The sequence below is a fragment of the Spermophilus citellus genome (assembly GCF_964194105.1).
Source record: "Spermophilus citellus genome assembly, chromosome: 3".
NCBI lineage: Eukaryota > Metazoa > Chordata > Mammalia > Rodentia > Sciuridae > Spermophilus > Spermophilus citellus.
The window spans coordinates 76,351,624-76,367,869 of NC_138184.1; the positions used below are offsets into that span (position 1 = coordinate 76,351,624).

Here is a 16,246-nt window from a genome sequence, read left to right on the forward strand (position 1 = left end):
AGGCCACAGCCTCACCGTGTGGCCATGTCCACCCGCCATGCCCTCTCCCTCAAGCCAGCCAGACTCTGGAAGCTTCTGGAAAGTTCTCAGTGCTCTAAGTGGGACCCCTGTGGGTGGGCCTGAGGGCAGAAAGTCCAGGTCAGTCAGCTCTGCAGGCCTGGGACACAAGGGGCGGGGGCTTCGAAGCTCTGCTCAGTGGGAACCAGGACCCACTGAGGAAGGTCATCACCATACTAGAATCTTCTAGAGAAGAAATCACCCAAACGTCCACCAATAACTTGCTTTTATTTCTTTATTTGCTGTTTTTAGATATACACGGCAGTAGGGTGAATTTTGACATAGACGTACGTGGGGTGTAGCTCCCCGTGTTTGTGGCTCTACATGATGGGGAGTTTCCCGGGTCGTGTGGTCATAGAGGGACATGGAAGGTGCGTCCCATCATTCCACTGTCTTTCCTATTCCCATCCCCCTCCCTTCCCTTCATTCCCCTTTGTCTGCTCCAGTGAACTTCTATCTGCCCCCAATGTGTGTTAGCACCCACATATCAGAGAGAGAACACTCAGCCTTTGGTGTTTGGAACTGGCTTATTTCACTTAGCATAATAGTCTCCAGTTTCATCCATTTAATGGCAAATATCATAATTTCATTCTTCTTTACAGCTGAGTAATATTCCATTATATATATATATATATATATATATATATATATATATATATATTTATTTATTTATATATAATCACATTTTATCTATCATTCATCTGTTGAAGGATACCTAGGATGGTCACCAATAAAATTTTAACTACATAAATTGTGGCACCTCCACTAGGCCTACTAGGTAGTGACTTGAGTGTTCAAGGCTGTCTAAAGGAACACTTGGTGACCTGATTAAAAAATGAATAAAAATGTGGTAGAGGGCTGAGGTTGTGGCTTAGTGGTGGAGCGCTCTCCTAGCATGCACAGGGCTCTAGGTTCAAGCCTCAGCACCACATAAATGTGAAATAAAGATATTGTGTCCACCTAAAACTTAAGAATAAATATTTTTAAAAATGTGGTAGAACAGACTCCACTGGTCTCTACCCTGAACTGCCCTCCTTTGTCCTTGGGACTGGAACCTGGTCTCATCTGAGTGGTCACCCCTCTCCCAGGTGACCCAGGAGTGGATCCTGATTGGTGTAAGCCACCCTCCTTTCCCTCACTGTGATTGGAGGAGCAGCAGCCACGTGACCCAGTTCTGACCAAAGAGGTGTGGGGAGCTCTGCTGGGGGCTTCAGGGAGAAGCGTTTTTTTGCAACATTCTTAAAGGGACAGTCTTTCCCCTTCTGGCAGATGCCAAAGGTGGCTTCAACATCTGACATTGCAGAAGCCATCTTTGGATCAGGAGAGATGTATCTTGGGGACAAAGTCTGTTCTCTGAAGGTGACAAATCAGGGGGAAGGAAGTGCCCTGAGCCCCTGGTGTCAAGGTTGGGCTGCTGAGTTCCCACACTCTGGGCCTTTTCAGTAGGGAGGGAATGCCTTTGCTTATGGCCTCAGCCATCCTGACTCAGTCTTCTGTTACTTGCAGCCCAAAGCACCCTCATGGGGATGATCTTCTTTCTTTCATATCTTGCTTGGTTTATTTCCAAGGGTGAGTCCAAAGGCAGATATTAACTCTCAGGGGTCTTCAGGGCTTTCTTTCCTGCCATTTATATTCCCAGCCTTTTAAAGTACGCTGATTGTCTGTTTCTCTGCTTCTCAACTCAAACTGTGAGAAAAAGACTGAGCCACGGAAGGGGCTGGAAGATGGAATTGTGGGGCAGGAGAGAAAGGTCTGGGGCCAGGGGAAGTCCCCAGTTCCTCCTTTGTCCCATAGAGGATCCTGGGAGGGGATTGACTAGGCTGACCACAGGACCCCTTCACATCCTGCATTTTAAGGTTAAGCAAGCTTTTTTCATTAATCTGTGGAAGACTCTGCAGCCAGGGGACTAGAACAAGGATCATACGAGCACAGCAGGCCCAAAGAATCCAGAAATCACCAACCAGAGACATTTTGATTCCCATAAATGAACACACCGAGTGTTCCTAGGGCGAGAATGGAAGAGGGTCAGGAAACCCACATCTCATTATCTATTCTTCCTCCCACCTGCCTCAGCTTCTGAATTATTTTTTACCTCTTAGGAGCCATTCATTTGGGTCTCTTCCTGCTCTTTTTCCAAGGAGGGAAAGAGCCATTGAATCCAATCTCTTGCCTATTTGGAGAATCTGGGGGTGGGAGAGCAGAGGCAGACGGGTGCCTCTGGGACCCCAGAATCTATCTCCACTCAGCTATTTCCAGCCAAGCTGCGAGTCTTCTCTAACTATAGCCCAAAGCCTCTTCCTCTGATCTGTACTAATTCTTAGGTCTCTGTTTTACTTAACCCAGGAAGTAAAGTGAAAGAGAAGGTGCCACAAAGTCACATGGGTGTGGCGTGGGTTCGAATCCCAGCTCTGCCTCTGGGCGAGTGGTTGATCAGTTGCTCACTTGATCCCTCTGAGCTTTCTCGTCCCTAAATGCTGGTTTTACTGACCAGCCTTCCAATGGAGAGGAAGTAGAATGACTGACATGGAATGGCCTCCGGCCACCTGTCACCATGCCTAAAGTCTCATCCCAAGCCAGTGGTTCCCAGGAAGACTGGACAGTGTCCTGGGCATCCTAAATCCTGCCATCGACCAGGAGTCCACAGGCCAACAGCTAAGGCTGTGAGAGTCCCCTTTCCCACCATGTCCCTGCTCCACAGGATCAACATCTGGAAGCCAACTGGAAACTCCTTCAGCCATCCAGATGCTTGCTCTCGGGTGCCAAATGTCCACATGGTGGAGACCAGGGCAGGGCTAGCCCCGGGCCTCTGCCAGGGTCAGTTCCCTGGGCTCCAGAGTCACAGGGCATCATAGGACACTCGGGTGTCTGGATGTGCTTTGTCGCCCATCATCTGTGCCCGATGCAAACCTGACGCCCGGTCAATGGCTTTATCCAGAGGGGTGTTGAACACAGGAGTCCGCGGTCAGCCATACCCGCCAAACCCTTCCCAGAGCCCTGATCCGGAAAAAGAACCGCAAAACCATAAGAGGAGTGGGGGAGACATCTGGTTCCTTTATTTCCAGGCTGCAGTAAATCAGGCCGCAGGGGAGGGAGGGGGCCAGGGGAGGGAGGAGGCCAGGGGAGGGAGGAGGCCAGGGGAGGGAGGGGGCCAGGGGAGGGAGGGGGCCAGGGGAGAGGGAGGCCCTTAACGGGAACCTCCTTCATCTGATGGCTCTGAATTGTGCAAGAGAGCGACCGCGACTCCTCCACTCCCAACTGAGTACCCCAGGCCTCAGTTTCCTTGTCTGTGAAATGGGGAGAAATGGCACCCTCTCCAGCCTTCATCCATAGAGGAAAAAAGTAGAAAATCAGGTATATTTGGAAATCATGTACTTTTTTCCTATTTGTTCTTTTTTGAGGGTGTTTTGACATGTCGTACATACGTGGAGTAGAGCTTCCGATTTCTGCAGTTGTACATGATGTGGAGTTTCACTGGCCGTGTGCTCCTGTGTGGATACAGGAAAGTTATTCAGATTCCTCCGACTCTCTTTCCTATTCCCATCCTCGGTCCCTTCCCTTCATTTCCAAATTTCTAATTCAATGAACTTCTATCCTCTCCCCTCCCAATTGTGTGTTAGCATCCATATTTCAGAGAGAGCATATGCCCTTTGGTTTTGGGGACTGGCTTATTTCACTTAGCATGAGAGTCTCCAGATCCATCCATTTACCAGCAAAAGTCATAAAGTTATTATTTTTAATGACTGAGTAATATTCCACTGTGTATGTATACCACATTTTCTTTATCCATTCATCTGTTAAAGGGCACCTAGGTTGGTTCTGTAGCTTAGCTATTGTGAATTGAGCTGCTATAAACATTGATGTGGCTGTGTCCTATAGTAGGCTGATTTTAAGCCCTTTGGGTATACACAGAGAAGTGAGATAACTGGGTCAAATGGTGGTTCCATTCCAAGTTTTCTGAGGACTCTCCACACTGCTGTCCAGAGTGGCTGCACCAATCTGCAGTCCCACCAGCAATGTATGAGGGTACCTTTTCCCCACATCCTCACCAGCATGTTTTGTTGCTTGTGTTCTTGATGATTGCCATTCTGACTGGAGTGAGCCAGCATCATTTTAATTTGCATCATTTTAATTTGCATTTCTCTAGTGGCTGGAGATGTTGGGTGTTTTCACTGTATTTGATCATTTATGTATTGTGAGAGTGTATTGTGACCGTGACCATCGTGGTCCTTGACGGTGATGGTGATAAAAGTGTGAGCTGCTGACCATTTCTTCACTCAACAAAAAACTGTGAGCACTTTTCCGGGCTCAGCTCTGCCCTGGGTGATGGGGTTCAGTGGGAGGGACAGGTCCATGCCGGGCGGAGCCCGCCACCCACAGCAGAGCAGACCCAAGGCAGCTAAATACAGAAAGAAGTGCAATGATCAGACGGCACCAAGGAGGAAGGAGAACGGGGATCTTCTAGAAGAGGGGGACCGGGCACCTTAGCCTGGCCTCTCTGCAGAGTGGGGGAGGGGCAAAGGTGACCAGGCTCTGACCTGCGGGGGTGGGGATTGCCCCAGGTGAATAAGGGCTAAGCCCTAAGGTGGGGGGTGTCTCCTTTAACTCCCTGGTAACCCCAGGAGCTGCAAACTCTGATCTGATCCATTGTGCAGATGAGAAAACTGAGGCTTGGGGAGTTGAATGAGGTCTCCAGCTGATGCAGAGAGTGGACTGGGATTCGAGCTCAGACCGCGTGACTCCTGAGCCCACCTGCTCCTGTCACCGAGATCAGAGGCCCTTAGAGTCAGGGTCACATTGGGATAACCCCCAGGAGGGCTTGGTCCTTCCTGAGACAGTCTCTTTGGACAGACCCTGCAGGGGCCACTCCCCCACCACCATGATTCCCCCAGATCTGGTCCTCTCCTCCTGCCGGCTGGCCGGGGTGCCCGAGGGAAGTCGTTTCTACAGTTACCACCAATTATTTTATTTTTAAAAAGACTTTTATTGAGATACAACTTACTGCTGTGCGGTGCATTCACCGTAGACACATCAAGAAGGGAGCATGACCTGTGAGGACAGCCATGTGACCACTTGCGGGTCAAGGAACACCCCTCACCCACACCTGGGGCAATTTGGAAGGTTGAGTTCATGCCCCAAACATCACATCTCTGCCCTGAAGTGACTTTCGCCAAGACCTGCCTCCTTCCAGCCAGGATTCTGCCGAGGCTCCCGAGGGGCCCGCAGAGCCTGGGCAGAGGTCCTCCAGGACAGACCGGGGGCCTGGGGGACAAACTCAGAAGTGAAGGGGGCGGCCTGGCGAATGCCGACCACATGCAGGAGCATTTGCACTCAGCGCACAGCGGTCAGAGAGGCAGGAGGTCCCCAGATGAGCTGCACCCCCACTTCGTTTCAGTCTGTGAGCCGGAGAGGGGAAAGGCGGGGCAGGATGTGTCTCTTCCAAACTCCAAAACCCTAAGCCCCCCCAAGGCTGCCTGCAAGTGACAAGCCCACCCAACACGGCTTCCCTCCCTCCAGGACAAAGCAATCCCTCAGACCCCCTCACTGGGACCTCCTCAAAACTCCAGAGAGGGAGCGCACCCTGTCATCCTCCCTCCAGAGACGAGTCTCTTCAGAGGACAGTTTGTGTCTGCAGGTTGCTGGGGAAACAGAGTTTTTGAGACCAGCAGGGCTGGGACCCCAGCTTGATCACTTAGTAGCTGTGTGGCCTCAGGCAGGTCACTTCACCTCTCTGAACCGCAACTTCTCCATCTGTATGTGCAGAGAGCTACAGCTCCTACCACAGAGGTTGCTGCAAAGACTCAATGAAATAATGACACTAAAGTGGCCACCCGCACTTGAACATGCCCCATGACATTAGCTCCAGCCACCAGGTTGTCCTTGTCAGTCACTGGACCATGCACAGGCCCGAGCTGCTTGCTGCTGGCTCCCCACCTGCCCTTGGACCAGGAATCCAGGCCATGGTGGGGGCAGCCACATCCTCCGGGGGGGGGGAGGCACTTCTAGAAGATTCTCCCCAGACAGAGCCCAGGTGATGGCCAAGGCTAAACCCCGGTCCCCGAAGCTGGACATCTTGTCTGCATAGACCCCCGCACCACCCCCGCCACCACCCCCTGAATCGCAGCATGAACAGGCCTCCGCCGCCGGAGGTGAACCTGTGTGTTATTTATGGGATTCATTATGTGCTCAGGGTCCCCCGAGGATCGTCATTGTGCACCGGGAGTCGATTTGAATAATGTTTACTATTAATTCATGTCAATAAAGCAAAGCATCGAGACTCTGTGTAGAGACATGGGCTCGGCCTGGCTTCCCACTCACCGCTCCCCTGAGAGGGCTCGGGCGGCTCTTCACTATCTCCCCAATAGTCCCCCTCCAGGGCTCCACCTCCCCTCCCCCAGTCCAGGGACTGTCTGTGCTCAGCTGGGACACCTCACTGCCTGCTTCCTCTCTGCCCGGCTCCACTGGGTCCCTGCACAGCAGCCAAGGCCGTGGACACGGGGTGCAGACCTGAGCAGGCCTGGCCCCTCACTCTCAGGGCAAAGGCCTCCCCCGGTCTGTCCAGCCTTCACCCTGTTCCCGCGCGGAGTCCCCAGTCCCCTGTGACCACTGTGTTGATCTCCCAGATCAACAGGACTGGCCACCTGTCCCCTCCCCGCAGAGCGTCCCCTCCAGGGCCTCCCCACCAAGCCAGTACCCACCAAGGTAACTCAAGCGTGTCCCCCCAGGGAGTGTCCTTGCCTCCTAATGGGGTCAGGTCCCTCTAGAATAAGTGTGTGGCCTTCACTGGGGGTTTTCTCCACCGGGATGGGCAGGTTTGGTGGGTTTTAATGGTTAGCTGTCTGTCCCACTCTCCAGAGGACAGAGACGGTGTGGCTTGGTTATCCTGTGTCCCCAGGCTTCCCTGGGCTCCCAGCAAAGAGCAGGTGTTAAATGCACTGTAATGGAGACTGGGCAAATGGGTGGATAATAGGTGCTCATGTAACAGGTGGGTGGGTGGGTAGTGGGGAGATGAGTGGGTGGATGTGTGGGTGGGGGGTGGGTGTTGGGGGGATGGGGGAGTGTTGGGGGATGGGTAGTGGGGGATGGGCCCTTGAGTTGGCCCCAGCAGTGCTCAAGAGCAAGACTTAGGAGCCAGGAGGCCGGCCATTCTCTGCCATCCGCCAGGTCTTTGCTCTTAGACAGAGGAAGTCGCCACCCCTTTGCTTGCTTGGTTGCTAGAAAAATGGAGGTGGGGGCCCAGACAGCAGCCCTGGCTCCGAGCCAGCTGCCCCCTTCCCAGCCTGTGTCCCCCAGGCAAGCGTGACCAGCTCCTAGCCTCGCTTTCCACACCACCCACGGGGCCACGGTGGTCCTCCCCCTGCAGGCCAGTCACATGGTAGGTGACACATGGTCGGTGACACGTGGTCGGTGACACATGGTCGATGCTCAGTAAACACCAGAGCCCTCTCAGTCATCAGCGTGCTCTGCTCCCCCTCCCTCCTCCACCCTCGGGTACTCTCTTCTCTTCAGGTCTCTCTGCCATTTGTCCCCATGTCCCCTCGACCCACCTGGCCCCAGAGGTAGCACTGAGACCACTGGCTGGGTCCCGGCCCTGGGCGTGTGGGTCACGCATGGAGCGTGACACAGGAGCACGCTCACCAACTGCAGGGATTACAGAAGACACCGTGGGGCCAAGACAGGAGGGGACGTCCTGGTCGCACTGACGCCCCTAACGGAAAACGTCAGTCGGACGTTCCTGGTGTGGCATCCAGGAGAGAGGGGGGAGGACAGCTGGTCTGCGTCCCGTCCTGCTTGTTGGCGTCCCTAGTGACCCCACGAACTCCTGGCCCCCCGCCTGGCCGGGCCTCCCCTGCAGCCCAGGAGAAGCACTGTCCCCGTGGCCCGGAGGCCTGAGTGGCAGAGGACTGCCTCTGCGACCCGGCACCGAGCGCCTCCTCTGTCAACCTGGGCGGGGACGGCAGGGGCGCTGGGCCGTCTTCAAAGCTCCATTTCCCGACCAACTGTGCGGGTCCCCATCCCTGAGGCCGCCGGGGCCCGGCTCGGATGGACTCAGAGCTCCCCCATCAAAAGCTTCCAGACCCAACAGGAAGGAACAGTCTGTCCCTTGATGAAGTGTGACTCCAAACAGCCCAAAGACTGGGAACGGGCCCAGCGCGAGGCAGACGTGACATCTGGAGGACAGGTTCCCAACCAAGGGACCTGGGCGGTTCGGGGCCAAGAGGCCTCGGTCCAACAGGAGGCCAACGCCCGCCAGGCCCCCTGCTCTGCTCCCCGGAGACCTCGGGGTGCGCTGAGGGTGGGGGTCCCGAGGGTGGGGGCGGGGTGCTGATGGGTGTCCAGGGAGCTGGAGGCCAAGTGCATTTTCTCTGCCGTTTTTGGATCATTTTGAAAACTATTTGCAGAAGCTCCTTAAAGGGCCATTGAGATCTTCACATTGATCTGCTGAAAAAATCAAGTTACGCTCAAAACCTAACCTCTCGCCAGGCGCGGTGACACTCACCTCCGATCCCAGGCTGAGGCAGGAGGAGTGCCAGGACGAGGCCAGCCTCCGCAATATAGGGAGGCTCTGTCTCAAAATACAAAATGAAGGAAACAAACAAACAAACAAAAAGTCCTGGGGATGTAGCTCGGTGGTAAAGCACCCCTGGGTTCAACCCCCAGCAGCACCCCGTTACAAAGAAGCCCCAACCTCTCTAGCTCCTTCATGACTCTGCCGCCTTGTTTGAACCCAGCAAACTGAGGTTCCAATCCAGCCTCCAGCAAACTAGCTGTGTGACCCTGGGCAAGTCCCTTAACCTCTCTGAGCTGCAGATTCCTCATATGCAAAAGGGAAATAACCATTGTGCCTAGCTCAGGGCCACCGTGGGGAGTAAATATCTCATGGACACTGAACATGGGCCACGTGATGGTCTGGAATCTTCTCAACAGACAAATTCTCCATACCAGAGGGGAGCCTCTGGAGGCAGAGCCTGGGGCAGATCGCATCTCTGCCGCTGTGAGGCCAAGTATGTGATGCTGGGTGCCTGGCTTCCTTCCTCAGAGCCTCCGCTCTGTCATTTGTCAGTGGGACAATGTCACTTCCCGCCAAAGGAAGGAGAGAATAAGCCAGACAACGAGGTGCACACACGGGAGCTGTTTGCCTTCCTCTCAGGGACGTGGTTCAGGAAGGCAGCTTGCAGGCTGTCCTGCCAGGTAGCATCCAGGTCCCCACCGCCACCTCCACCCCTGGGCCGGCGTCCCTGCACCTGTGGCTGACGTGCCCCACCGTGGGGAGCTCTGGGGCGAGCTGCCGTGCCCACGCCTTGGTCGGTCTTTGCTCTGCCTTTCCCCAGACCCCAGTCCTGGTTGCAGGCTCCCTGGTGTGGACCTTGCCAGAATCCACAAAGCCCTGCGGACCTCGTCTCCATCTTCTCAACTCCTCTCAAAGTCAAGTTCACGGTCAGGGGCGTCTGTCACTTCAGTCAGTATCCTGTGCCTTTCCATAGGCCTCACCCGGAGGGATACCTGCAGGGCCAGGATCTCGGGGGACGAAGCGTCAGCTGCTTCACGCTAGGTTCCCCCTGACCTCTCCTGCTCCTTCCAGGGACTTTGGAGAGGACCCAGGGTATTCCTGGGGTACCCAGTAGGCAGCTTAATACCATGGCCTATGCCAATTCTCATTTCATGGGGGTGCTTTTGAGAATCCTTCCTTGGCTGCTCTGGGTGGGTCCAGGCTGGTCTCCCTTGGAGCTCAGGGTGCTGGTCCAAGGTCCATGTGAGACATGGCCGGCTCTGTCCCCCATGCCACCTGGAGAAAGGGGTCCCCACCCTGGATTCAAAACACGGTTCACCCCTACGCAAAATGCAGCGAGTATCCATCAAGGTGCAGTCAGGAGGTGCCTGCCTTGGTGTTCAGAAGGCACGGCCCCGGGCACCCCTGGGCACCCCTGGGCTGGGAGTGACCGCTGCAGGTCTCCCAGGTGAGGCTCACAGCATGCTGGTCTCCCTCTCGGTCACCGAAGACTTGTCGTTCGCTGACGACATCCTGGTGAAGCTCCTGTGGCTGGGGAAGGAGGAGTGGCCCGTGTCCTCACTCAGAGCGTTGACCAGGCGGGAGAAGAGCGTCACCTTGAACTTCTTGAAGTCCTGGCCCATGAAGACGTACAGAAGGGGGTTCATGCAGCTGTTGGCGATGGCGAGGGCCGTGGCCAGGGGCAGGCCCAGGCTGAAGACCGGGCCAGGCAGGACAGTGTGGTGCAGCTCCAGCAGGTAGAGAGTGTGGTAGGGACACCAGCAGCAGAAGAAGGTGACAATGATGGTGACGATGATCTTGAAGGGCTTCTTGGTCTTGGCCAGGCGGTTGCGCCGCAGCCTGCAGACGATGGTGAGGTAGCAGGCCGTGATGACGAGGACGGGGACCAGGAAGCCACACAGAAAGCGGGTGACGGTCACCAGCACATGTTGGCTGGACCCGATCCGGCCGGACGGGCCGGCCACGGACAGGCTGAAGTTGTTGAAGCAGGAGGTCTTGCCGTGCAGGCTGGCCGTGTCCCGGAAGACGAGGGACGGGGAGCTCAGGAAGAAGGCCAGGACCCAGATGACCACACAGGCCATGTAGGCCAGCCGGACACTGCGGTGGTTCTGGGACCAGACCGGGAGCAGCACGGAGACGCAGCGGTCCAGGCTGATGGCGGTGAGCAGGAAGACGCTGGTGTACATGTTGTGGATGAGCAGGAAGCTGCTGACCTTGCACATGGCCGTCCCGAACACCCAGTGGTAGTCCAGGGCGGCGTAGGTGATGTGCAGCGGCAGGAAGACGTTGAAGAGGAAGTCGGCCACGGCCAGGTTGAGGAACCACACGCTGTTCACCGTCCTCTTCATCTTGAAGGTGGCGATGACGATCACCAGGCCGTTGCCCAGGATCCCCAGGAAGCAGACGATGCTGTAGATCACCACCACGAGGACCCGGGTCACCCTGGCTTCCGGGGGAGGGTGGTCGTCCAGGACCAACACGGGGCCGAGATCATCCAGGTACTCGTCGTCGTAGGGGAGGGAGGAGTTGTACTCCCCATCCTCCATCCTCTGCAAGGCAAGGGAGGTCATGAGGGGCAGCTGGGCAACAGTGACCACCCGAAGCTGACCCGCGCCAGCAAGACCAACCGTGCCCTGCCCCGCTCTGAGCAGACCCTCCTCCAGCAGTGGCCCAAGGCCAGAGAGCTGGGAAAAGACCAAGCTGCCATTGAAGTCCGAGTGTCAGCCCGTCACAGTGGCCCACGCCTGTCATCCCAGCGGCTGGGGAGGCTGAGGCAGGAGGATCAGAGTTCAAAGCCAGCCTCAGCAAAAGCGAGGCCCTAAGCGACTCAGGGAGACCCTGTCTGTAAATAAAATACAAACTAGGGCTGGGGATGGGGCCCAGGGGTCGAGTGCCCCTGAGCTCAATCCTCATCACCAAAAAATTCCAAGTTTCAGGTCTGTCCTGTTGACGATCATATCTTCTGCCTCTTTGGGATCCTCTCCTTCCCCACCATTTAATGGGGAAGGAAATATTCACCCAAAAGCCCCTAGAATAATGGGGAAATTGCCCCCTAGGACAGAGAGGCATGGTGCCACGAACTTGGTTCCAGCCACACTTCCAAAACCCTGCTAGCAGCCACCCCCGTGCTCCCAGCCTGGCCAAGGCCACTCGTCCCCTTTGGAGACCTGAGCTCAGACCACAGGAGTCCCTCACCATTCAGTGCTGTGGTGTCCAACGGGGGTCCCCGGTCGGCCGGTTCCTGTGTACAGCTGAGACACCTGAGGGGAGAAGGAGGTGGCAGGTGGGTCTGGGTCTGAGGACAAGAGGATGGCGCAAGTTCAGGGCCAGAATCAGGAGCCCCTGGGCTGCTCACACCAGACACAGGAGGCCGCAGAAGTTTGATGTCTGAGTAGTACTCAGCCAAGGTCACTCAGCCCGGAAGTGATCCAGGTGGGGTTTGAACCCTGCATGTGACCTTGCACGTGATCACTGCTTCCAAGACCTCCAGCACTTGTGAGCTCTTCAGAGGCTGGTCAGGGCACAGTGGCTCCTGCCTGTCATCCCAGCAGCTCAGGAGGCTGAGGCAGGAGGATCACAAGTTCAAGGCCAGCCTCAGCAACTTAGCAAGGCCCTAAGCAACTCAGTGAGACTCTGGTTTCTAAATAAAATTTTTTAAAAGGGCTGGGGATGGGGCTCAGTGGTTAAGCACCCTGGGTTCATCCCTGGTACCAACAAATAAAAAAGAAGAAGAACTAAAGTTGTCGGGGATATGGGGTGTTTTGCTGGGACCTGACACACAGCAAGCCCCCAGTAAAGGAGGTGGCAGCCCCCAGGGTCATGGCCACCCAGGGCTGGAACCCTGGGCTCAGACCCCCGCGCCCACACTCTCTCCTCTGCCCGGCTCTCCTGTCTTGACCAACCGGCTCCAAACCAGACGCCAGAGCCGGGCGAGGCTGCCCGTGGATACTTCATGATAAATACCTGCAGGTTCCTGTGCGTCAGTGTGTGGCTGGTCCTCATGGACCTGAGGTTCTACTTTATTACATGAAAGTCGTCCTTTGCTTTTATTAGATAAAAGCAGTTGGGAAATTCCACGCAGGACTCTGAGATCAAGGGGCTCGGGATTTGAGCTTCGGTGTCTCTCCACTCTGCAGGCTGGGGGGGCAGCCCAGGGTGTCCACTGAGTGTCCCCAGGGGCACTAGAATAAAGACACGGGGACACTGGAGCTGGCCTCTCATGATTGGAGGACACTGACGGGGGTTGGTGACCCTTGGGGTGACATGCTGAGCTGGCAGGCACCCGGACCGGCAGAGCTCTCCATCCGGGTTGCTGTCACTCAAATCCCAGGAGGGGCTAAGTGAGGTTCCGGGAGGTGAAGGCCTGGGCAGAGGCCGGGAGAGACCCTGGGCTCTGAACCCGCAGGTCACGCTGCCCCTGAAATCGTGATCCGTCCAAGTCAAAGGCTCCCACCAAGCAGGTCCCTGAGGAAGAAATGACCTTGTCCAGAGTCCCAGTGCTGGTTCTCCCAGGGACAAGGACATGGCTTTGCCGGGGCCCTTCCCACGGGAGCTCACAGGTACAAGTGCGGGCCCAGGGCAGGTCTGCAGGGCCCCAGGAAGCCCTGCGGGGGGACAGCCACCAGCCTGGGAGTCCGAGGCTTCCTGGGGCAGGTGGCTTCTGAGTTGAGTTTTGAGGGACAAGTGGAGTAAGAGGGTAGAAGGGAGGGGCCGGCTGGGGCTCAGGGGTGGGGCGCTCGCCTGGCCCCACACTGGGTCCATCCTCAGCACCACGTAAAACTCAATAAACAAACTCAGGGCATCATGTCCATCTACTGAAAATATGTTTTAAAATAAAAGAAGGGAGAAGGGAGGGAAGCAGGGCATGCCGGGCGCCTCCCACCCCCACACTCCCCTAGTGGGGACAGGAGGGACATCCAGGACACCCAGCCACTCCGCAGAGACCAGCCGCACGTCATAACCTGGTGGCTCTCAGCTTGGGCGGAGGGCACCGTGGAGCCAGAGGCCGCGTCGTTCCATGTTTGGGTCAGGGTCAAGCAGGGCTGGCACAGAGGCCCTGACAGCTCCCCTGACATCCTCTGGGCATGTCTGTCTGTCCACCCCTCACCCCTCCCTCCAGCAGGAGTCGAGTGGGTTCGCTTCCTCTGTGGGGTCGTGCCCTTCCCCCGCTTCTCAAAATCCCCAGGCACCAAGGACCCTGTGAAGATGGCGATGCCCAGCCACGTCCTTCAGGTTACCTCTGGATTACTTATGAGACGGGATGTGAGGCAAATGTGGCCTATATACGTGAATCGTTTGGGGACAAGGGGTGACATGTTCAGTGGAGATGCAATTGTTTTTCCAAAATATTTCCGATCCCGGATACGGAATCCTTGGACAGGAGGGCCCCTCGCAGGCCGGCGTCGAGTGCTGGTTATTATTATTAATTCCTCAGGCTTCTCCACGACCCCTTAAACTGTCTCTCAACTGAATGGAGAGAAGGCCAGCTGGGAGGCCAGAGGACGGGGACCCTCCTGCCCTCCTGTCATGCCGGTTCTGAGTCCAAGACAGATCAGGGACAAGAGTAAGATTTTGCTTCTCAAAGCCAAGCCTCTCAGATGGAGGTAAAGGACCCCTCCCTCGAGTTGCTGGGAGCAATACGCAATGACGATGACCCTTTGGACAATTTTTCGTTGTAAAGAGCTAGCACATTTTAGCCACTTGTATCCCACCAAGCTTATGAAAGAAAAGAAGTCTACGTGATTATATACACAGAATATGTGCGCACACGTGGTTAACAGCTACTCGGGTGCTCACTATATGCAAGACTCCATACCGTACTCCCAAATGGCCCTGCAGGGATGACTTCCAGTTCATAGATGAGGAAAGCGAGGTTCAGAGAGGTGAAGCCACTTGCCTGAGGTCACACAGCTGAGAGGTCTGCCTCCAAAATCTGAGTTCTAGAGATTCCCAGGTGAAAAGGCTCAGATTTCCCCTGCCTCCCTGCAGGGTTAACAGCCCCCATATCCCACCTACTCTGAGCCCAAGCAGGACCCTCCGCACATTCCTGGGGTCCTCACAGGGATCTTTCCCTGAGCCACCTTCTTAGACTTCCCTCCTCTTTACCCCAAGTTCCACATGAGATGACACCTGCCGAGCTGTGTGATTCCTGGTCCATGGTACTGCCATTTCTTCCTTCCTGGTCAAGGACAACATTGTGTCTCCCGAGACACTGAAACTGTTTCCTCTTTCTCCGTAACGCAAGACCCTGCGATGGATCCGCTGTTCCTTTTTTGATGTGGCTACAAGGAAGCTCAGAGTCGATTCTGCAGGCTAAAGGCAGGCGTTCCCTCCCCGCTGCTGGCCTTCAGCCTCTGCCTGGGTTTGGCTGGGTCCCTGGTCTGCCCCGGATGAGGCTTTCTATTGGTTTTAGTTCCTTGTGAGGCAGAGTTGGTGGGGTGCACACACAGCCCGGGTGTACTGAGGACGCTTGGCTGCATGAGCTCATGCAACCCAGGGGTGACCCTGCTGTCGCTTCCGTTGAAGGGAAGCCCATGTCACAGGGTCAGCCAGGGACAGATGCACATCCAGGTTGCTCTGACCCCGACCTTAGCCCTTAACCACAGGGCTTTCTAGAAAGCCGAGCACGTTTTTCTGAGCCTGTTCACATCCTTCCTGATGCTGCAGGGTCCCCGGCTCCACCCTCCGGGGACACTCTCCTTCTTGTTCCGCTCCTTTGAACCTCTCAAGGAATGCACCCTCCCCAGATTTGGGGACAATCTGGCTGAGGTCTGGGACACACATCCAGGGAGGGGAGTCACTGGCCAGCAGCCACATTATCTGTCACAGCCAGGCTGACAGCAGAGCCACCGTTAGTGACCATTTGGCAGAGCAGCCTTAGGAGGCCAGCGCACTCCCCGGCTGCTCACCTCTGCGAGTCATGAGTTATTTATGTGACCGTGGCCAGGGGACGCCTCTGACCAGGCGGCAGGACACCTGAGCACAAGAACTGGATCTTATTCAGCGCCACGTCCCAGGACCAGAGCCAATGGTGGGCACCCACTGGTCTTTGTTGTCTTGTTTTATTTTTCTGACGCGATCCTCTAAAGCACTGGTGGCTTGAGCCTGCTCCCGGCATGGTGGCCTCGGGGCGGTGACGTGTCCCAGAGCAGCCCTGGGCTGTGTGCGAGAGTGCTCCGGGGATCAGGGCCTCCTGTGATGTCCCCTCAGGCTCAGGGTTTGGAAATCACAGAGGGTCACTTCTGCCCTCTTCTCTCTATAAACAATTACAGGCAAAGAAGGAATGCGGAAAAAAGAAAAAAAAGGGCCTGTCACCCTTTGTCCCCAATGAGCATCTTACATGCCTCAGCCCGGGTCCCGGAATACCGTCCGGCAGATGGAGGGATGAAGGACAAGGTGACTTCACCGAGCACCTCCTGGGCAGCCAGCCACGAGCTGCACTCTGACGTCACCCAAGAGCCCTACAGGACCCCAACACGGTCACACCCAGGGGACACAGAGGCTCAAGGAGGCGAGGTCAGTGGCCCCCAGAGGACGCGGCCAGTGTTGTCATTTATTTTTGTTGTTAGCAGTGACCTTGACTGTAGCCGGCCAGGCTCCTCCTGCCCGCCTCGCCTCCCTCTCTCCAGGTCCCCAGGCCTCTCCCTCTGCTGGTGACCATTCTCCATGCACGGCTTCTCC

The 16,246-nt window shown here is 56.0% G+C and overlaps 1 protein-coding gene across 8 annotated transcripts in view; it reads right to left on the bottom strand.

Annotated features, from left to right (window-relative positions):
* Window positions 1-5,014: 5,014 nt before the first annotated feature.
* The window catches only part of CMKLR1 (chemerin chemokine-like receptor 1), a 38,479-nt gene continuing 27,247 nt past the window's right edge, over window positions 5,015-16,246 (bottom strand). For 4 of the 8 annotated variants that reach the window (XM_081288312.1, XM_081288310.1, XM_081288316.1 and 1 more), the window contains exons 2-3: window positions 11,762-11,826; window positions 5,015-11,115 (exon numbers count right to left, since the gene is read on the bottom strand). In XM_081288312.1, coding sequence (XP_081144438.1) covers window positions 10,021-11,115; window positions 11,762-11,764 — 1,098 coding nt within the window. In that variant the 5' untranslated portion in view covers window positions 11,765-11,826 and the 3' untranslated portion in view covers window positions 5,015-10,020. Of the gene's footprint in view, window positions 11,116-11,761; window positions 11,827-12,529; window positions 14,262-14,381; window positions 14,613-14,671; window positions 15,242-16,246 lie in introns of those variants that run through there. The other 4 variants (XM_081288315.1, XM_081288311.1, XM_081288314.1 and 1 more) reach the window with 4 other exon arrangements.